Consider the following 23,026-nt stretch of genomic DNA (forward strand, 5'->3'; position numbering starts at 1 on the left):
CTCTTCCAGCAGTGCTGAGCTCTCCGCGCTCACCTCTCCGACCGCAGCTCACCCCTCGATCTACCCGCCCTGCGGCGCCACCGATCTCCCGCTCAGGACGAGCCGCATCCCGAGCATGCTCAGTGGCCGGCGCCTGTCCCTGCCCCGCCGCGCTGCCAGAGGAGGCGGTGCCGGCCATCGCGGTCCCGGCGCTCTTCCCCATGGGGAGCCGCGCGGCGGACGGCGCGGGGCCCGAGCGGCCGCCAGGTGGGAAGGGGGCCGGCTCCTGCAGCGCGCGGGTCGGGGAGCTGCGAGCGGAGGGTGCCGGCACCGTGCTTCGGGAAGCCCGCGTGCAGAGCGGCTCCCCCGCGAGGCCGAGCGTGGGGGACGGAGGCTGGAAGGGCTCCGCTGGCACCGCGGGGTAACCCCGACGTAGTGAAGGACGGCTGGGGCTGTCCGCGTCGTGGGCCGAGCACATGGTGCCCCTGTGCGCTCCTGCGGCAGGGGGGAAATACTGCTGCGTGGTTAATTGCCCCGAGTCGGGAGGATTGACGTTTTGCGCGGAATTGGACTTCTGAACGTGATTTGTAAATCATCTATTTATAGAACACTATTCACTATTTTTTGCAATATTGAATAATTTTATATTTTGCAATATTGAATAATTTTATGCAAGTGTTCTATTTATAGAACACTTCATCTATTTATAGAACGTGTTGGGTTTCTTTTTTCATTTAGAAGATGGCACACCAGAAGCACCTGGTGAGGAATCGAGGAGGCTCACCAGACAGCAGCTATTTACCATGCTTGCAGCAGCTTCCATAAACTTCAGCTCAATGATATGTTATTCCATTCTGGGACCTTTTTTCCCTGCAGAGGTAAACTATCTGTCTGTTCTTTTGTTTGTGTTTTTCACCTTGAAGCTTTTAAAAGGATCTTGAGGATCAGAGGATCTCTATAGCTGTGTGTGAGCTGTGGCTTACTCTTTGGTTGTGGGAATTGGTAGTGATGTTCTGGTGCTGGCTAAAATAGCTCAGTGTAAGTAATAGTGACCTGGTTCCTGGCCATGGTCTAATTTCATTGTCTCCACAGCTGCAGAGGAGACAATAAACAAGTGGTAGAGCAGCATTTGCTTAGATTCACGCGTGGTCACTTTGTGCTAAGGCTCTGTGGCCATTTCTTGATGGTGCTTCCCTGCTTTCTTAGGTCTTAAGAAAGAGGTCTTCCAGCTGGCATCCAGCTCTTAGCGTGGTAGTTAACAGGTTATATAGTGGATTATACAGGCAAGATACATTAGAAATAGAAATGAAGTAGTTTTTTTGCAGTGTGTTGTATAACAGTTTGTTGATAGAGCTGAGATTAGAACTCAAGCCACTTCCTGGCTTGCACTTCAGTACCTTAACTTCTCAATGACTTTTTTTTCCTCTTTGTTAACTCATGCTTGGTTGTCATTCACTGTGTTAAATTTGCTGAACTAGCAACTGCAGGAAGAAATATACTCTACTTATGCTGAATGACTGCAAAGCTTAATTGTGGAATGAAAAACATTGTCATGGTCCCTCTGCAGCAGAAATCCACTTCTCTCATAACCAGATTGTTCCCAGTTGTTAAAAGGAAATACTGAAAATTACTTTTGCCCTAAATGTGCCAGCATAAGTGTGCTGTACCAGCTGGATAAGTCAAAAACTTGCTAGACGCTTGTTATCATAAAAATGTTGTGAGTTAGAAGGGATCCACAAGGATCACAGGGTGCCAACTCCTGGCTCCGCATAGGGTTGCTCAAAATCCAAACCCTATGTCAGAGAGTGCTGTCCAAACACTCCTTGAACTCTGGTACTTGGGGCTATGACTGCTGTCCTGGGCAAAAATGTCCACTACCTTTTGGTGAAGAACCTTTCACTATCACCCAGCCAAAACCTCCCCTGACACAACTTCATATGCTGTTCCCTCAGGTCCCCTCGCTGTTTCTAGAGAGCAGAGCTCAGTACTGCCCTTCTGCTTCCCTCACAAGGAACTGTAGGCTGCCATGAAGCCTCTCTTTAGCCTTCTCTGGTCTGGGCTGAGCAAACCAAGGGACCTCAGCTGTTCCTCATACACCTTGTCCTCCAGACCCTTCACCACCTTTGTATCTCTCCTTATGTGCAAAGGTGGGCTATAGAGATGATGAAGGGGAGGCATGATACACTGAATTTAACAGGCTGCCCTGTTTGCTGCCTTCTTGCTGTGAGTGGCATCAAATCTCTGAAGGTACAGCACACCAGCTGGAGCAGTGGGTATAAAGTCTGTTCACCTAATCAGTAACATAGCATGCAACACAGCATTACTGCTCTTTGAGGAATTAATGTTGCTTTTCTCTTGATCATGTATAGCTTAAATAGAAGTGGAAGATTTTAAGTTGTTGTAAAGTTACCTCATGAGCACCTACTGTCTTTGAGAAAGGGAATTGCTTTGTAACTGCACTGACAGAATTAAAAAGAATTCAAAAAGTGTGACTGTTACTTGCCTGAAGAGTTTGCCTCCATCTGTACTTAGTTGTGATCTTTTTTGCAGGCAGAAAAGAAAGGTGCCAGTAACACAGTTGTTGGCCTGATTTTTGGATGTTTTGCTGTGGTCAATTTCTTAACTTCTTTAATCTTTGGAAATTATGTAAGTATCATTGAAGCGGCGATATACTTTTCTGAGACAGGTTGGTACACAAGGATAATTATGTTAGGGTGAGGAAAGAGTTGTTTCTTCAGGAGCGCTCTTGAAGGGTTGACTGCAGTAACCAGAGCTTGGCCAGTCTGATCTGATCTAGGTCTTGTCAGCACAGTTTAAAAATTACTCTTCTGCAGTTCCTGAAAGCAGCATAGTGTTGCTGAATTGCTAATGCTTTTTGTTTTGCTTTTTTCCCCCTCTCTGGTTAACTCTTCTGATGGCTTCAGAACAATCTGTCCATAAGTTCTCCTTTATTTTCCATCTTCCAATAGCCTATATTATATTTATTTCACTTGTGAATATATTCAGTCCCGTATTTGGCTTGGTTCATAAGGTGTTTTTTTTCCTTTAGTCTGCTTCACCATTTTTTTCTGATATGTTGCCTTTCTCATGTGTGTCCTTCCATTATGATGTTGTTGCCTAACTCAGTTTCCCCTTCCACTTCATCCCACTGCAATACAAGGTCAATGTCTCCAGTCTTTTCAGCTTCAGTTTTCTTGCAGAATCAGTATTCTTGCTGTCCAGGCCTAAACAAGACAGTCTGAAATGCCTACTGCCTTTAGGGGATGTTACAGCTTGGAATTAGAAGCTCCAGTGTGCTTTGTTACTGGATTAAGTTTTATGTCATGCCTATCCTCAACTTTCACCTCAGTGATGAAGCCTGAAAACTGGGTAATTTATCTGGTAATAAACAGAAGACCTGAAGTTACCATGCCTCCTGTTCTGAAACTTTCTGTTATTAATAGTCTTGATATATTTTCTTTAAAGTCAGCTTCTGCTGACTCTCTCAAGCCATGTATGAAACAATTGTTGCTGACTTTGCACCACTGACTTCACTGAAGGGTGAATGCATTAATTTTAGTTGGTAATTAGGAGTCCTGCAGTGATCTGCTGCCCTGCAGAAGCTGCAACGTGCAGCTGTGAAATAGTTAACTGCACCATTGTCTTACCAAGCTGAAAACTGGGTTAAGTCACTTAACCATTTAGAGTATTTTTAGGTTCAATGTTGTGTGAAGGCATGCAGGCAGGAGAAGTGTCTCCAGATCGTTTGGTTATTTTTGGTATTTTACAGCCTACATACTTTGATTTCTTAAATGTAATTTTGAAAGATTGATTGAAATAATAACACAAAAATTATATTTAATTTACAGCTTACAAAGATTGGAGCAAAATTCATGTTTGTAGCAGGGATGTTTGTTTCAGGATGTGTAACAATTCTATTTGGGTGAGTAATTTTTGTTTGGTTGCTTTGTTGCATTTGTCTTCCAATTATTTTCATCCAAATGAAAAGACATTAACAAAACAACTGGAAACTACTGGAAACTCTTGAACATCTTTTAGGTATTGTTTAGTTCATTTTTTGCCTCTTTACTTTTATTTATCACTTGTAAAGCCCAATAAATGCTTCTCCTTTTCAAGGTTTTAAGGCTTGTTTAGTACTTTGAAAGCTAAGAAGGAAGTTTCTATAAATAAGAAGCTTCCATAGTTAATGAACTGTGAGAAATCTGCCAGAGTGCAGCAATAAGGGAACTATTTATGCATAATATTTTAATTGCTGCTTTCTTAAATAATAATAATAATAATCCTGAGTGCAAATAAGAAGATTTGCCTGGCATCCAGTGAGAGTAAGCTACTTTTTATAGGAAAATAGAAGTTTTATTGAAAATAAAGTAAGTTTTAATTAGGTATTGTTCACTGCATCAGACTCCTTGAATTGTTGCTTGGAAAAGCTATGAAATACAGCAGAAAATGGCACTGGTGTATTTGTTGTTTTTTTGTTGTTGTTCAGGAGTTTGGAGGGTGATACTCCTTTTATTTTTCTTCCTTTTTGCATCATCAGAGAAAGGGGGGAAATGATAAAGATGTCAGGAGAGATTTGATAGAGTTTGAATGACTATAGTGATGTAATTTCAAAAAGATGCAGCAATAGAAGTATCATGTGTCTTACAATTTTCTTTTAACTAGTAACAGTGATTTTCCTGAGCCATTTTTGGATGACTTGTCACATCCTGAATGGTCTGCATTTACTTCTTTTTTCCCCCCAGAATGCTGGACAAGGTGCCAAATGGACCAATGTTCATTGGTATGTGCTTTTTAGTAAGAGCGATGGATGCAATAGGTTTTGCAGCTGCAATGACAGCATCATTTTCAATCCTTGCAAAGGCATTTCCCAATAGTATAGCTACAGTTCTGGTAAGTACAAAAAACTGTTACAACTGAGTACCTGCAATACAATGAATTAGCTGTAGGCAGTTCTAAAACCAAGAGGATAAAATCTGCTGTCTCACATGCAAATGTATTCAAAGTTATCATATAGTCTTTATATAAGATGCCAGGTTGGCTGTAATTTAATAATGAGTGTTTCCCACTGCATTTTCACTGTTTCTTGTCCCTAGTCAGTGAATCTAGTCAGCCACTTGTGGAAAGAAAGCTTTAACTAGACATGCTTGCTTCCATCCAGGAGTGAGCATTCCCACCCCACCATAGAGTTCACCATAGAGGTGATTGCTTCAGCCTGGGTTGGCTTACAGATGCTTTCCATCAGTGAAGCATTTGTCCTGCCTCAGAACTTAGGTGCATTAGTGATAGCTGAGTGGCTAACCCTGCAGTGGTCTATGTGGTCTATCTAATCAAGCCTACAGCTGATTTGGATAACATTCCTTTTGTTATCCCACTTTGTAAAGGTCATTGTTACACTGAAATTTCTCAATATACTGACTTTTTTATTTATCTGCTTTTTTATTTTTTAGGGCAGCCTTGAAATTTTTACAGGGCTTGGACTGGTTTTGGGCCCACCTTTAGGTGGCTTTTTGTATCAATCCTTTGGTTATGAGGTCCCTTTCATTACACTGGGATGTGTGGTATTGGTCCTAGTGCCTGTGAATATGTGCTTATTACCTAAATATGGTATGTACCTTTCCCACTACCTCCTTTGTTTACCTTAATTTCTTCTCTATGTAACTGCTCATTAGAAAATTGTCAGCTTCTGGAATCTGATTCAACTCAGAGGGTTAGATTTACTTGCAATCTTCATCAGGCCTGTCTTTTAACAGTTAATGCATGCAGATGGCCTGGAATGAATCCAGTGTGTCATGTCTTTCTGCAGACACTTGGGACTCTGGAAGTAAGCTGAAATTGTTGTTGTTGTTGTTGTCTCCTTAGCTTCAGTGCCTGTAGAGAGTCAGTGGCATCTGCTTAATATCAGTTTGTTGTAGCTAGCTGAAGAAAGGCAGGAGATCAGCTTTGCCTAGGACAGGAGAGCTTGGTGTGTCTGATGATTTGTAGTGGGGGAAGAATTACAGTGAGAACGAAAAGGAAGATTACTTGTACTGATTGATATCTGACCTGATTAATTTTAGATGATCCTATTTGGGCAGAAAAATAGCTTAAAGGTAAGTCTTTCCACAGGATGGCAACTGTAAGGTTCCAAATTAGTTAGTTTTTGATTCCAAGAGGAACAGTAGCTATAAAATAGTTATTCTTTTCCTCAGTTTTCTTCTTAAATTCAAAAGCCTTGAAAAGTAACTCACTTATACTGGCTTTTAGAAGAAACCTACTGTGGTTACCACCTACCCACTAGAAACTACACTAATAAATGTAGCTCAGAGTTGGTGGATGCAGATGAATGAACTTTAGTTTTATACGTGCTCTGAAATGGTACTCAACAATTAAAGCACAAATAGCATCAAGAAGGGAGCCCAACTTAGGAGTGGTGTCTAAGAGAAGCTTCCCATCTGTAATACAAATAGAACATGTAGGAGATCCAAATTAGTGTTCATGTACAGATGATTTACTAAGACTTTTTTCCATCCTTTTTTGCTTGTTTTAAATTGAAATGTATTTGTGAGGTTTTCATTGTATAAGCAGTAGTAGAGATGTAACTGCATTTTCACAGTATTTTTCTTTTCCTTCCTTTTCTCTCAAATCAGATGCAATCCCTAGCAAGGAGTCATTTTGGAAACTCTTTCTTCTGCCAAAAGTCTTGCTTCTCTGTTTTACTATATTTTCTTTAAGTGCGTGCTTGGGCTTTTTGGATCCCACGATGTCTCTCTTTATCCTAAAGAAGGTAAATCTTGTTAATGTGAAGGAAAGACCTAACTTACAGTGAACAACTGATTAAAGTTGTGCTTTAAATTATCTCAAACAATGTTATGCCTTGTCCATTTCAGTTGGTTTAATTAACTTTACTTCCACTTACACTATTGGTTGCCATGGAGTCTCAGGAACTTTGAGAACAAGGAAAGTTCAGGAAATATTTGCTTTTACCGCTTAATTGACTTTCAACTGCAAAAGCTGTTCTTCTAACTGGCAGGTTTTATAAACAAGGGGCTTTTTCCTCCTTGCTGGAAGCAAATTCTGTAAAGTTGCAGCAGTGATAGGCAGCATCGTGTCTTGATGGATACATGGGCAATGAGATGAGGAGGAAAGTTTATTTACTGAGTAAGATATCAGAATGTAAAATAATACAATGCAATATAATTAAAATTGAATCACAGATTTGTAGGGGTTGAAAGGGACCTCTAGAGATCGAGTCCAACCCCCCTGCCAAAGCAGCTCCCTAGCCCAGGTTGCACAGGCAGGTGTCCAAGTGGATGTTGAATGTCTCCAGAGAGGGAGACTCCACCACCTCTCTGTGCAGCTGTGCCAGTGCTCTGTCACTGCACTGTGAAGAAGTTCCCTCACACATTTGTGCAGCACTTCCTATGCATCAAAAAAATCAAATAAAATGAGTGTCCAAAACCAAAGGCCTACTCCAGTGCCTAAGATGAGATGGCTAGGGAGTACACACACTGTAGAGACAAGCAGAAAGGGAAAAGGGAGTGTCTCGTGACATGCAGATAGTTTCCTTTCCTTTGGAAAGGGAAATGGAAGCAGAACAGTTAGCAGTCCTCTGGGGTACGTAGCTCTTATCTTCTGAAACAGATATACCTGGAACTACCAACAATCCACAGAACTGGAGCATTAACTTTTTAACTCCCAGTGTGCAGCATGATGTTACGTGGAAAATCATTAAACAAAAATCATAAAACCGTAACAAGGGACATTGTGTCATAGCCCTGCTTTCACTTACAACAGTGCCACAGTGAAATTGGTTGCAACTACATAGTTTGCTAGCCAGGTTCTTCAGCACTCATTAAAAGACAAATGTTTTACTTGCTTTTGATTAATTTTAATATTTCTATCTAATTTTGTTTTTCCACTGGTGTTTAGGCAGTTCCTGCCTGAAATTAAGCAATTATTTTTGAGTTGCTTATGTATTAGTTTTTCTAGGGTATAGCATTTTATAAGATGTAGTACTGCTGCTACTTTTTCCCTGTTTGGTTCAACATTAACAGTGCTCATCCAGGATGGAGAAGGCTTGGTGCAAACCTCTTACATCTTTAGAGATGTGAACATAGGCCTTCTAACACCTGAGCAAGATCTGTAATCATCCCACTGTCAGATAGTGTGCAGTGGTGTGTCTGCTGTTTTTTTGCCCTGCTCTGTGCTAGCAGATACTTGCTGTGAAATGACTGCAGCCTTCTTGGCAAGTGTTCCAACCGCAAAATTAGAGTTATCGTGTTCTTTCATATGCTGAGGAAATACTGAATGTTTATGTAGTTCATGTCACATGAAACACCCTGGAATACCTTCTAGCTGTTAGTTAAAGCATTCGTTTTAGAGGCTAGATTATGCATTTGGTTTCAGACACACTAGATATCAGTGTTAGTGTCCTGTGTGCTGAGTTAGGAATATAGCATAGTGTTTGTGCCTATTTTTCTTTCAGAGGAGTCTTATCTGACTACAGTCATGTCAGGCTTTGTGCTTAGAAGTGAAACTAGAGCTTCACTGATGTGTTCAAATACTTGACAAACCCGTGTATGAGATCAATAAATATGTAAAACCATGCATAGATTTCATTTATTTGACCTGAAATATAGTTCTTGGATTGCTCTTTAATTAACATAACATATATGGTTTGTGTTGTTTTTGTTGTGTTTTTTTCCTTCTCATAGTTCAAACTCCCAGCTGGATATGTGGGCTTAGTGTTCCTGGGTTTGGCACTCTCATATTCCCTGTCTTCTCCCCTCCTTGGGCTCCTAAGTGACAAAATGCCTGTGAGTACTGTTCTGGTTGCTTTTATAGTGGTGGCAATGGGCTCTGTACATTTAGCTGAAAGTGAGGGACTTCTCATATTGAAGTAATGTACACTGACCTGCTGCAGTGAAAAGATCTGCATTTCAGAACCTTGCACGTGCACTGAATAATGGCAACTTAAGGTCCCTTTTGCAAGGTCTGGGTTGTACAAGAACATCCAAAATTGTAAGGGACACTGGATAAGTATCTTACAGTTGAAGTGATCATTTTTGGTGAACTAAGCAGTGTTTCCAGCCAGTATGGAACAAACAGGTAAAACATGTTACAGTTATTCACACTTTTGTCCACATCTGATTTTTATTTGCTTTTGAGAAGAATAATGTATGTCAATCAGGCAGATTTACAGCCACTGCTAATTGATCAATGAAAACTGAACTTTGAATAATGTGTATAAAGAGTGGTGAAGGTTCCTGCCAGGGGGGAAAAAAAAACAGAACTCAATTATGACCTTGGTATATGAGAACTGCTTGCAGTGCTTTATCCTTTCTAATGCTAAGACGGAATAAGACCTAGAATATTGAATATTTCTCTAACAGAGCAGTGCTTTTATTCAGTATTTTGAGATCTCTGTATTAGACACGACTACCAGTGATGTCACTGGTGGCAAGAAAACATAAATTCAGTATTTATTAATGTTTAGAAATTAATTGCTTGTTTGTGTAGTGATAGTCTATAGAGCAGTGGTACTTTTTAAAAGATGAAGATGTAGAAGAGGAGTATTAGAAAATACAAAAATATGCATTACATAGTCTTATTTTTTAAATGGTATACGTCTTCCTTTTCTTTCACAGCATCTCAGAAAATGGCTGTTGGTATCAGGCGGCCTAATAACAGCCCTGTGCTTTTTCTTGTTAGGACCTGCTCCTGTACTGCACATTGAAAGGTTAGGAACTGCTCTTCTTGAACCTGTCTCCTTAAGTGATGCTTTAGTTACAGTTATCGTGGCCGTAATTATATTTGTGCACAGTTCTAGCTTTTAGCACCTCTGACCTTGTAACAGTGTGTTTCTCACTTCTAATGCAAGACTATAAATGTAAATCAGTGGAAGTCCCTGAAAATTGAGGTGTAGTTAAAGGTAGAAATGACTGTTTCTGAGTAGATCCTTTTTTCTGTATTTCGCTACTACATTTGCTTGTGTGTTGTGAAGAGTGCTGCTTTTTTATTTGCCTCCCAGTTCTGTGGCACTTCCACTTCAGCAAAACATGGTCCTCTTTCTGTCTTATTTCTCAATCTTCTCAATTTCATCAGTGTTCATTAACTATGTTTTTTGTATGTGTGGCTGTACTACTAAATTAAGCTCATCTGTCCACCGCTTCTGTATGGTTCCTCTTAAAATTAGCTGCCTTGGATAGAGAAATATTTAAACTGAACATGCAGCATTTAAAAGCTTTGAAGTCTTTTTTAATGCATAGACATTTATTTTCAAGTCGAAGTGATAGTACAGTTCTTTTTGACTTAAAGAAACTTAGTTTTCTGTTTGGTCGGTGTAAGCTGATATAACGGCCTTCAGTCAAATGATATCTTGTTGTGAAAAGAATCTTTAGCTGTTTTTTAAATATCTCTTTTGCAGTCAGTTGTGGATGTTTGTCCTAGTGCTGCTTTTTCTTGGCTTTTCCCTTGGAATGAGTGCAATCCCAGTATTTCCAGAGATACTGCAGTGTGCATAGTAAGTAACTGTCCAGTATATCCTCCATGTTTGTTTAATAGTAGGAAACTCAACATTATTTTCAGAGGTGAATGCAAAGTGGATTTTTGGTGTGGCTGTTTTCCCCTTTTGAGATCAAAGCAGTGAGTAACAATTATGTGCTTTTCACTACTTTGTCTTAGATTTTTTTTTTACAGTTTCCCATCGACACAGTTGTATTACAAGTAAATTTTTGTAGATATGTGCTTCTGTGCTATAGGCTCAATGAGTGGACATAGGATCCCAAAGTATGGGGTGGCTTCTGTCTGGTTTCCTATCCATAGGACTTATTTCACCTTCTTAATAAGATTAGCCCACAATTTGCACCGTATTTTCAGTCTGTGTTGGCATTGTGCCAACAACTGGCAAGTTGCATTTGCTTGAAATACAAAGCTTGTGATGTGTCTTGACAGCAATGTCCTGGAAGGGTCTTGATTTACTTTTGTAAGTATGTTCCCCCTGAAGCATGGTCTTCCCTTCTTTAAAGCTATCTATCATTGTTTTATACTTGTCAAGTGAAGTATGGAGACTGAGCAGTCCTCGTGATCAACTGCTTTGGAGTCGGCACAGCCGGAGCTGCAGTGGCTGATTGAGGTACAGGGTGGGTTTTCGGGAGGTTCCAGTCTCTCGGGAACCGAGTGAGAGCAGCTAGTCCCGGCAGACCCCGGCAGCTCTCTCTCGCGAGAGGCTGACGTGGCGTAGGCGTTGCCAGGGAAACGGCGGGGGATTTAAAACGATCAGAACCCGGAAGTACCGCTCAGTCCTCGTGATCAACTGCTTTGGAGTCGGCACAGCCGGAGCTGCAGTGGCTGATTGAGGTACAGGGTGGGTTTTCGGGAGGTTCCAGTCTCTCGGGAACCGAGTGAGAGCAGCTAGTCCCGGCAGACCCCGGCAGCTCTCTCTCGCGAGAGGCTGACGTGGCGTAGGCGTTGCCAGGGAAACGGCGGGGGATTTAAAACGATCAGAACCCGGAAGTACCGCTCAGTCCTCGTGATCAACTGCTTTGGAGTCGGCACAGCCGGAGCTGCAGTGGCTGATTGAGGTACAGGGTGGGTTTTCGGGAGGTTCCAGTCTCTCGGGAACCGAGTGAGAGCAGCTAGTCCCGGCAGACCCCGGCAGCTCTCTCTCGCGAGAGGCTGACGTGGCGTAGGCGTTGCCAGGGAAACGGCGGGGGATTTAAAACGATCAGAACCCGGAAGTACCGCTCAGTCCTCGTGATCAACTGCTTTGGAGTCGGCACAGCCGGAGCTGCAGTGGCTGATTGAGGTACAGGGTGGGTTTTCGGGAGGTTCCAGTCTCTCGGGAACCGAGTGAGAGCAGCTAGTCCCGGCAGACCCCGGCAGCTCTCTCTCGCGAGAGGCTGACGTGGCGTAGGCGTTGCCAGGGAAACGGCGGGGGATTTAAAACGATCAGAACCCGGAAGTACCGCTCAGTCCTCGTGATCAACTGCTTTGGAGTCGGCACAGCCGGAGCTGCAGTGGCTGATTGAGGTACAGGGTGGGTTTTCGGGAGGTTCCAGTCTCTCGGGAACCGAGTGAGAGCAGCTAGTCCCGGCAGACCCCGGCAGCTCTCTCTCGCGAGAGGCTGACGTGGCGTAGGCGTTGCCAGGGAAACGGCGGGGGATTTAAAACGATCAGAACCCGGAAGTACCGCTCAGTCCTCGTGATCAACTGCTTTGGAGTCGGCACAGCCGGAGCTGCAGTGGCTGATTGAGGTACAGGGTGGGTTTTCGGGAGGTTCCAGTCTCTCGGGAACCGAGTGAGAGCAGCTAGTCCCGGCAGACCCCGGCAGCTCTCTCTCGCGAGAGGCTGACGTGGCGTAGGCGTTGCCAGGGAAACGGCGGGGGATTTAAAACGATCAGAACCCGGAAGTACCGCTCAGTCCTCGTGATCAACTGCTTTGGAGTCGGCACAGCCGGAGCTGCAGTGGCTGATTGAGGTACAGGGTGGGTTTTCGGGAGGTTCCAGTCTCTCGGGAACCGAGTGAGAGCAGCTAGTCCCGGCAGACCCCGGCAGCTCTCTCTCGCGAGAGGCTGACGTGGCGTAGGCGTTGCCAGGGAAACGGCGGGGGATTTAAAACGATCAGAACCCGGAAGTACCGCTCAGTCCTCGTGATCAACTGCTTTGGAGTCGGCACAGCCGGAGCTGCAGTGGCTGATTGAGGTACAGGGTGGGTTTTCGGGAGGTTCCAGTCTCTCGGGAACCGAGTGAGAGCAGCTAGTCCCGGCAGACCCCGGCAGCTCTCTCTCGCGAGAGGCTGACGTGGCGTAGGCGTTGCCAGGGAAACGGCGGGGGATTTAAAACGATCAGAACCCGGAAGTACCGCTCAGTCCTCGTGATCAACTGCTTTGGAGTCGGCACAGCCGGAGCTGCAGTGGCTGATTGAGGTACAGGGTGGGTTTTCGGGAGGTTCCAGTCTCTCGGGAACCGAGTGAGAGCAGCTAGTCCCGGCAGACCCCGGCAGCTCTCTCTCGCGAGAGGCTGACGTGGCGTAGGCGTTGCCAGGGAAACGGCGGGGGATTTAAAACGATCAGAACCCGGAAGTACCGCTCAGTCCTCGTGATCAACTGCTTTGGAGTCGGCACAGCCGGAGCTGCAGTGGCTGATTGAGGTACAGGGTGGGTTTTCGGGAGGTTCCAGTCTCTCGGGAACCGAGTGAGAGCAGCTAGTCCCGGCAGACCCCGGCAGCTCTCTCTCGCGAGAGGCTGACGTGGCGTAGGCGTTGCCAGGGAAACGGCGGGGGATTTAAAACGATCAGAACCCGGAAGTACCGCTCAGTCCTCGTGATCAACTGCTTTGGAGTCGGCACAGCCGGAGCTGCAGTGGCTGATTGAGGTACAGGGTGGGTTTTCGGGAGGTTCCAGTCTCTCGGGAACCGAGTGAGAGCAGCTAGTCCCGGCAGACCCCGGCAGCTCTCTCTCGCGAGAGGCTGACGTGGCGTAGGCGTTGCCAGGGAAACGGCGGGGGATTTAAAACGATCAGAACCCGGAAGTACCGCTCAGTCCTCGTGATCAACTGCTTTGGAGTCGGCACAGCCGGAGCTGCAGTGGCTGATTGAGGTACAGGGTGGGTTTTCGGGAGGTTCCAGTCTCTCGGGAACCGAGTGAGAGCAGCTAGTCCCGGCAGACCCCGGCAGCTCTCTCTCGCGAGAGGCTGACGTGGCGTAGGCGTTGCCAGGGAAACGGCGGGGGATTTAAAACGATCAGAACCCGGAAGTACCGCTCAGTCCTCGTGATCAACTGCTTTGGAGTCGGCACAGCCGGAGCTGCAGTGGCTGATTGAGGTACAGGGTGGGTTTTCGGGAGGTTCCAGTCTCTCGGGAACCGAGTGAGAGCAGCTAGTCCCGGCAGACCCCGGCAGCTCTCTCTCGCGAGAGGCTGACGTGGCGTAGGCGTTGCCAGGGAAACGGCGGGGGATTTAAAACGATCAGAACCCGGAAGTACCGCTCAGTCCTCGTGATCAACTGCTTTGGAGTCGGCACAGCCGGAGCTGCAGTGGCTGATTGAGGTACAGGGTGGGTTTTCGGGAGGTTCCAGTCTCTCGGGAACCGAGTGAGAGCAGCTAGTCCCGGCAGACCCCGGCAGCTCTCTCTCGCGAGAGGCTGACGTGGCGTAGGCGTTGCCAGGGAAACGGCGGGGGATTTAAAACGATCAGAACCCGGAAGTACCGCTCAGTCCTCGTGATCAACTGCTTTGGAGTCGGCACAGCCGGAGCTGCAGTGGCTGATTGAGGTACAGGGTGGGTTTTCGGGAGGTTCCAGTCTCTCGGGAACCGAGTGAGAGCAGCTAGTCCCGGCAGACCCCGGCAGCTCTCTCTCGCGAGAGGCTGACGTGGCGTAGGCGTTGCCAGGGAAACGGCGGGGGATTTAAAACGATCAGAACCCGGAAGTACCGCTCAGTCCTCGTGATCAACTGCTTTGGAGTCGGCACAGCCGGAGCTGCAGTGGCTGATTGAGGTACAGGGTGGGTTTTCGGGAGGTTCCAGTCTCTCGGGAACCGAGTGAGAGCAGCTAGTCCCAACGGCTGTTCTCGCGAGAGGTTAACGAAGCGTTAACGAGGCGCAGGTGTTAACGAGGTAGGTGTTAACGAGGCATAGGCGCTGCCAGGGTTTCAGCGCCCTCGCCCACACTCCTCAGCTGATTAGGGCTGAAGGGTTATATCCCTGAAGGGCTCAGGGAGGGCCGCGAAGTATCACATTACAATTCATATCTATATATATATTATTATAAACAATTATTTATATATTTACTCTCAATTTTTTTTTTTTTGTTTTTTTTTTTTTTTGTTTTTTTTTTTTTTTTTTTTTTTTTTTTTTCGTTTCTTTGTTTTTTATTTTTTTCTGTCATGGTCTCTACAAGACAGAGGGCTTGCCTTAAGAAGGCTGTGGCGACCCAGACAGAAGGTCTGCCTAGAAGTGTGGCTACACAGGTCTCTGGTTGCAAGGAGTGTCAGAGCCTGCTACTACTAGATGAGGGTGCTAAGCAGTTCTCCTGTGCAAGGTGTGAGCAGGTGGAAGATCTGCTTAACATGGTGGTTGAATTGAAGGAGGAGGTTGAGAGACTGAGGGCCATCAGGGACTGTGAGAGGGAGATTGACTGGTGGAGTAACTCCCTAGAGTGCCAGAGAGAAAGGTACCAGGGAGATCCCCCACAGTTTCTGGTGGACTCCCTGACCTGTCCCCGTAGGGCAGAAGGGGGATATCTGAGGGATGGGGAGGGCTGGCAGAGAGTCCCTACTCGGTGCCGTGGGCGATCTCCCCCTCTGCCTCCCCAGTGCCCCCAGATACCCCTAAGCAATAGATTTGCAGCATTGGAAGTTGAAGAGGTGATAAGGGGTGAAGTGCAGGAAGATTCCCGCAGGAGGTCACCAATGGCAAGGCAGTCACCTCCGTGCATTGAGACTGCTGCTACTAAGAAAGAAAGGAAGGTGATCGTAGTGGGTGGCTCCCTTCTAAAGGGAACTGAGGGCCCCATTTGCAGACCAGACCCAAACCGCAGGGAAGTGTGCTGTCTCCCTGGGGCTCGAATCAGGGACATTACTAGAAGACTCCCGGACTTGATACGCCCCACCGACTACTACCCATTACTAGTAGTTCAGGCAGACTGCAATGAAATATCTCAGAGAAGTCTGCGAACTATGAAAAGAGATTTTAGGGGATTAGGGCGATTAGTTCAAGGGGTGGGAGCACAAGTGGTGTTTGCTTCCATACCTTCTGGGGCGGTGAAGGACACAGAATGGGCTAGGAAAACACAAGTGATGAATAACTGGCTGAGAGGTTGGTGTAGAGATAGACACTTTGGGTTTTTTGACCATGGGACAGTTTACTCGGCTCCTGGCCTGTTATCTGTTGATGGGACACACCTATCCCAAAGGGGGAAACGAATCCTAGCACAGGAGCTAGCTGGACTCATTGAGAGAGCTTTAAACTAGCTGTGACGGGGGAAGGGGATAAAACAGGGCTCTCCAGTAAAGAGCCTAAGGAGGCTGTGCTGAAAAAAGGGGTGAGGCAGATATCTCAGCTGAAGTGCATCTATACCAATGCACGCAGCATGGGCAATAAACAAGAAGAGCTTGAAGCCATTGTGAGGCAGGCTAACTATGACCTTGTAGCTATTACAGAAACATGGTGGGACCTCTCCCATGACTGGAATACTGGGATTGATGGCTACAAGCTCTTCAGAAAGGATAGACAGGGAAGAAAGGGTGGTGGCATAGCTCTCTATATCAAAGAGTGTTTTGATGTTGAAGAACTAGTGGTTGGAAATGACAAAGTAGAGTGTCTATGGATAAGGATCAGGGGGATAGTCCTTAGGAGTGACATCGTGGTGGGGGTCTGTTACAGACCACCTAGTCAGGATGAAGAAATAGATGAGATGTTCTATAAACAACTCGTAGATGTTGCACGATGGCCAGCACTCGTTCTCATGGGGGACTTCAACTTCCCTGATATATGCTGGAAATACAATACTGCGCAGAGGAAGCAGTCCTTGAGATTTCTAGAATGTGTGGATGATTGCTTCCTGACTCAGCTGGTGCAAGAGCCTACCAGGGGAGATGCCTTGCTTGACCTACTTTTCACTAACAGGGAAGGACTAGTAGGGGATGTGAAGGTTGGAGATTGTCTTGGCCAGAGTGACCATGAAATGGTGGAGTTTGCTATTCTGGGTGCCGTCAAGAGGGTGACTAGCAAAACTATTACCTTGGACTTCCGGAGGGCAGACTTTGACCTGTTCAGGACACTTGTTGCAAGGGTCCCTTGGGACTTGCTCCTGAAGGGTAAAGGGGTCCCGGAAGCCTGGATGCTCTTCAAGATGGAAATCTTAAAGGCACAGGAGCAGGCAGTCCCGGAGTCCTGTAAGTCAAGCCGGAGGAGCAAAAGACCAGTGTGGATGAACCGGGATCTTTTGTTGAGACTCCGAGAGAAAAGGAGAGTCTATGTCCTCTGGAAGATGGGTCAGGCTACTTGGGGTGACTACAGAGAACTGGCCAAGATCTGCAGGCAGAAAATTAGAAATGCTAAAGCCCAGCTTGAAATTAGGCTGGCTACTGCTGTAAAGGAGAACAGGAAACCCTTTTACAAATATATTAACAGCAGGAGAAAAACTAAGGAAAATTTCCCTCCTTTACTCAACGAGGCAGGCAATATAACCACAGATGATAAGGAAAAGGCTGAGGTTCTCAATGCCTTCTTCACATCTGTCTTTAATAGACAGGACAGTTATCCACATGGTACTTGCCCTGACCTGGAAGTCCGGGACGGGGTGCATAATGCACCCCCTGTGATTCAAGCAGAGACGGTCAGAGATCTTCTCCTCCATCTGAACTGCCACAAGTCCATGGGGCCAGATGGGATCCACCCAAGGGTGCTGAGGGAGCTAGCAGAGGTGATTGCCGAGCCACTTTCTGCCATCTATCAGCATTCCTGGTTATCTGGAGAGGTCCCACAAGATTGGAGGCTTGCCGATGTGACTCCCATCTTCAAGAAAGGCCGTAAGGAAGACCCGGGGAACTACAGGCCTGTCAGCCTGACCTCGGTATCAGGGAAAGTTATGGAACAGATGATATTGAGGGAGATCACACGACATGTGCAGGGCAATAAAGGGATCAGACCCAGCCAGCACGGGTTCACCAGGGGCAGGTCGTGCTTGTCCAACCTCATCTCCTTCTATGACTGGGTGACCAGACAGGTAGATGAGGGAAAGGCTGTTGATGTAGTCTACCTGGACTTCAGCAAGGCCTTTGACACGGTCTCCCACAGTATTCTCCTAAGGAAACTGGCAGCCCGTGGTGTGGACAGGTTCACTCTTCTCTGGGTGGAGAACTGGCTGGAGGGCCGTGCCCAGAGGGTAGTGGTTAATGGAGTTAAGTCCAGCTGGCGTCCTGTAACGAGTGGTGTCCCCCAAGGGTCTGTTTTGGGGCCCATCTTGTTTAATATCTTTATTGATGACCTAGATGAGGGAATTGAGTGTACCCTCAGTAAGTTTGCAGATGACACAAAGCTGGGAGGATGTGTCAAACTGCCTGAGGGTAGGGAGGCCCTCCAGAGGGATTTGGATAGGCTGAACAGCTGGGCTGAGCAAAATGGGATGAGGTTCAATAAGACCAAGTACCGGGTCCTGCACTTTGGCCACAATAACCCCATGCAATGCTATAGGCTTGGGGCAGAATGGCTTGAAGAATGCAGAGAGGAAAAGGACCTGGGGGTGTTGGTTGATGCTCGGCTCAACATGAGCCGGCAGTGTGCCCAGGTGGCCAAGAAGGCCAACAGCATCCTGGCCTGTATTAGAAATAGTGTAGCCAGCAGGAGCAGGGAGGTGATCATCCCCCTGTACTCAGCTCTGGTGCGGCCCCACCTCGAGTACTGTGTTCAGTTTTGGGCCCCTCACTACAAGAAGGACATTGCGGCCCTGGAGCGTGTTCAGAGAAGGGCAACAAAACTGGTGAGGGGCCTGGAGCACAAGTCTTATGAGGAGCGGCTGAGGGAGCTGGGATTGTTTAGTCTGGAGAAGAGGAGGCTCAGAGGTGACCTTATAGCACTCTACCACTTCCTGAAGGGGGGTTGTGGAGAGGAGGGGGTAGGCCTCTTCTCCCTGATAAGTAATGACAGGACGAGAGGGAATGGCCACAAGTTGCGCCAGGGAAGATTTAGATTAGACCTCAGGAAGCATTTCTTTTCTGAAAGAGTGGTCAGGCACTGGAATGGCCTGCCTAGGGAGGTGGTTGAGGCACCATCCCTAGCGCTGTTCAAGAAGCGTTTAGATGAGGTGCTTAAGGACTTAATTTAGTAGTTGGGTAGAGATAGTGATAGGAGGATGGTTGGACTAGATGATCTTATAGGTCCTTTCCAACCTTATGAACTTATGAACTTATGAACTTATGAACTTATGAGTGATGGTGTGATGGTAGAAATCTCCCCAAAAAAACATAAGAGATAAGCAGCACTGCAGTCTTCCAGAAAAACAGCGAAGAAGAAAGTGCTGTAGATGCAAACATGATCCCAACAAAAACCCATTTTAGGGGAAAGCTATATGTTGAGATGCAGTAATGTATTGTGCATCTCTAATTGTGATGTCTTCCTGCAGTGAAAATGGTTTTGAAGAAGGGTTGAGTCTGCTGGGACTGGTGTCTGGGCTCTTCAATGCCATGTGGTCCCTTGGGTATGTATACAGTCACCTTTTTATAGGCTATAGTGTTTGGCTGTTCTTTACTATTGCTGTACGATAATGCTAAATTACAACTGTGGCCATTGTGTTGACTTCCATTCAAGAGGTTGTTGTCAAATGTGTAGTGGGCATGTTGAAATAAAGCTTCTATCCTATAAAAGAATGGACTTGCCTACCTTTAAAATGTATTGTTTTCATATATAAAAAAACTGCACTGATTAAATGGGTGTTAGTTTGCACTCTTTTATGTTTATTTTTGTTGCCAGTGAAACCTTTAGTGTTTATTATAGACATAAGTAGACTTCTTTATTTTTATTTTTCTTCTCCTGCATTTACTTTTTTTGTTGTTGTTCTGGATAGAGCACTCTGTTCTCTTTTGACTACAACTGCTATTCAAGGTCTGTCTTTGCAGAGCTTAGCAGAGAGTTACTGAATTTCTTACTCAGTGGTTGTCATAGTAGCATCTTTCACACATTTCTAACTGAATGTTAGAATGGCTCTTCAAAGTTGTTGTTCAGTGAGAAATGAGTCCCTCTCTTGGCAGACACTTTCACAAAATTCTATCAGTTTGTGTAGCCCTCTGTGGCTGCAGATGGGTTTCAGTTGTTTCAGTTTTATCTTATAAAAATGGTGCATCTAGAACTTAAGTTATTTGGTGTAGGGTTTGGTACAGGTACATGCAGTATAAAGTTAGCAAAACTCAATTTTATGCTGCTACTAAACATGGTATTATTATGACTGGCTTCTGGGAAATCTCTAGTTGTACAGAGTTTCATCTCTTGCTGCAGCAAGTGGCAAAATCATGTAGAACTTTTGCAAAGCAATAGTAGCTGCATAACCTTTCATAGCGTTCTTAGACTGAAACAGAGGTGCTGGGATGTTACACACAACTCAGCCTTATGAGCAAAGTAATGAGAACTGTAACTGTCATGCTGTGCCTTTCTGCCTGCTTATATCTATCTACTTTAAGGTTTGGGTGGTTTAAATTTTGAGAGATGAGTGTTTAAATTTCTTTTATGGTAGAAGAAGTCTATGTAGGTACTGTTAGAACACTAGTTAATGGAGCCCCTAAGCCACCCAGTATACAGAAGAGTGCATTCAGCATAATGATGTGTATCCTGTCTATAACTGAGGAGGCAATTAAGCAAATTTATTGGGGCCATGACAAACAGAGTTAATACTAGCTTCAGAAGTCAGCTTCTTTGTTGAATAAGAGAGAATCAATGGAGGACGGCAATGAAGTGCAATAAAACTTATGCAGATAATACAATCTCTACCTTTTATTTGAGATATCAGTGCCTCTTTTTTATTTGTTATAGGGCTTTTATAGGTCCCACTTTAGGAGGATTTCAAAATGAGAAGCTGGGTTTTGAATGGGCATCAGCCATTCAAGGAGGATGGGCACTGTTAAGTGTAAGTGATAGATGTTTTGCTTTTTAAGAACTGCTGCATAAGGTGATTATTATGATTGTAACTGACTGTTTTTCCAAAGGGACTTGTGACTGGAATATTTTATATTGCTGAGGCCACAAGGAAAAGGTATGGGGAGTTATTCTTTTTTTTTTTTACTTAAAACTGTATGAAGCAAATCTTTGCAAGCTGTGCTTCCATTTTTCTTCAATACCATCTTGGTATTAAATGACAGAATGAGCAGTGAAAATATTTTATACTTTACCTCTATTCTTTACTAAATCTTCACTGACTTAGAATATCTGTGAACTATGCCAGTAGAAGCAATAGGTGTGAAAACAATAGTACACATTTCCTTAGTGTTGTGCAGAACTAATTCAAAGATCCAGTTAGTTCTTAGCTTATTTTGTGTGATTTTTGTTAAAATATTGGTGTTATATGGGAATACCTACACAATGTTAAACCTGCTTCTTCTCTCCCATTCCATTCCTTCTGTGAACAGCTCCAGTTCCAGCCTGCAAAACCCTCCTAGTGATAATGAAGAAAGAACTCACCTCTTGGGTAGTGAAACATAACCAGAAATTATTTTGATTATTTATTATTGTGGTTTAACTTAGTTTTGAGGTGAGTGGGCTTAATTGTTTTACTGTTCTGGAGTTGAGATACTTGATCTCCCTAGTGATGGTTTAGTTGGACCTCCATTCATATTTTGAAACACTAAACACTGCCTTTCTTTTGAAAGTCCTCATGTTGGGTGCACTGACGAGTAGCCCTCAGATGTCAGCCTGTTTAATTGTATTCCATATACAGTGTACCACTGTATGTAAAGAGGTGCATTTTCAAATGTCTGGCTTCTATACTTGAGCCTGCTGTGCATTACTCTTGGATAAAGCTACTATTTTGCTACTATGATTTTCTCTATTTTTTTAGAAGAAATATCTTGTAATACCTTAAGTGACACTATAAGATTTTTGAAACAGAATTTGAAGTGGCAAAGCATTTAAGCACAATGCTGTTTTCAATAAAGCAACTTTTTTTTCCTAAATTGTGTGAATTTTCTTGTACAGGTAAAGTCTTTGTGTCTAGCATTTGTAACGCATGGAAGTACCTGAAAATGAGAAGTAAACATCTCAGTGAGAGCTGATTTCCATTGTTAGAGGGGATGGGTTACTCCAAGTGTGTGTGTATGTATACATATACATTCCTCTAACACATGGAAGCTTAGGTTAGTCTGTGAGATCACTGTCCTGCTAGTAAATGCCAGCTGTAATGTTTGTACTAGTTGCCTGTGCAGTAAGTATATCTATCAGAAGTCTAGGGCTACCATTTTTCAACAGAAAGGAAAAAATCTCTCTCCTCTGGATGCTAAGCACAAAAGGTGAGGTTAACTGAGATAAGGGTGAACTGCACTAGATTTTTAGTCTCCAGCTTGGCATGAGTTTTATTTTTATCCTTGAACCAAGTACCAGGCCCTAGAAGATGTACTCTGTGGTACCCATTTGTCCCATAGATAAGGGGAGTGGTTTACTCCTAGTAATTTGGAATCAACTTCTTTTGTTGTTAGTAGCTAGTGTAGTTTACATGAAAAATATTCTGCTGGAGTCCTTCTTGGGGTGCTGACAAGAAAAACTGCTTAAAGAGACAGCTGAATAGGGTGCCAAAAAGCAGAAATATTCGGGCAATAGCTTTTCTTTTGTGTTAAGTATTAGATCTCTTTGAAATCTGGAGTGTACCACTCAGCCTGCTTTAAAATGCCACTCCTGCCCTTGCTGTTGGTGAGGCAGGTGAGAAAGATCTAAAAGAACTAGAGGCAAATGTGAAGTGTACAAGGTGCAAATGCGTTCACTCTGGGGAATTACCTGTTCTCCTACCTGATTTGTGCTGTTAGGACTTGAAGGATTACCAGAGTGTAAATGCCTCTGAATATAATGAGCAACCCTTGCACTTCTCCCGTTGTCCTGTAGAAACAAGACAGGTTTAATTAACAGTTCTGGCACTACATCTTCTCCCTTCTTTCATGTTTGCAGTAGAGGCAGAAAACCTGAATTTAAATCTTGGGTTCCAGATCTGTTCTTCAGATGAACTCACGAACATCTTCTCCTGCCATGATTATCTAGGAGTCCAGGAACCATGGTTGACGAGCAGTGGAATCTCCTATGGGAAATTGAGTGCTCCCACTTATGGTGCTGTTCTGTCATCCAAGGGCAGCTCTAAATACCCAGTTTGTTTTACTAGCGCAGTTGTGTGGTCTGTGAAGCTGTGAATAAATACCAGGTGTAAGTAAACTCCACATTTGGAGCAGTGCTGAGCTCAGGGCTAGCCCCCTGCCCATACCTTACTGTCTGCCTGGGAATGTGTGAGCTGTCTTTTTGCTGAGGATTTCCCAAACTGGCTTTCTTTCTGCTGAGACCTGGGCTTACGTTAACCTACCTTCGCACAGCCATGACTTGCCTGAAT

General features: G+C 44.8%; 1 protein-coding gene across 1 annotated transcript; it reads left to right on the top strand.

The window, feature by feature from the left end:
• The first annotated feature begins 187 nt into the window (after positions 1-187).
• Positions 188-21,594, top strand: SLC18B1 (solute carrier family 18 member B1). The gene is made up of 14 exons (XM_065733770.1): positions 188-246; positions 718-857; positions 2,530-2,625; positions 3,828-3,901; positions 4,722-4,869; positions 5,427-5,583; positions 6,606-6,742; positions 8,673-8,774; positions 9,606-9,697; positions 10,385-10,480; positions 19,079-19,153; positions 20,479-20,572; positions 20,652-20,698; positions 21,072-21,594. Exons 1-14 carry the CDS (start codon positions 201-203, stop codon positions 21,142-21,144), a joined length of 1,377 nt encoding a protein of 458 aa, XP_065589842.1. The 5' UTR covers positions 188-200; the 3' UTR covers positions 21,145-21,594.
• The last annotated feature ends 1,432 nt before the right edge of the window (positions 21,595-23,026 follow it).

Source organism: Cyrtonyx montezumae, unplaced genomic scaffold (assembly GCF_038088225.1).
Source record: "Cyrtonyx montezumae isolate F1298 unplaced genomic scaffold, pur_monq_1.0 scaffold_0, whole genome shotgun sequence".
NCBI lineage: Eukaryota > Metazoa > Chordata > Aves > Galliformes > Odontophoridae > Cyrtonyx > Cyrtonyx montezumae.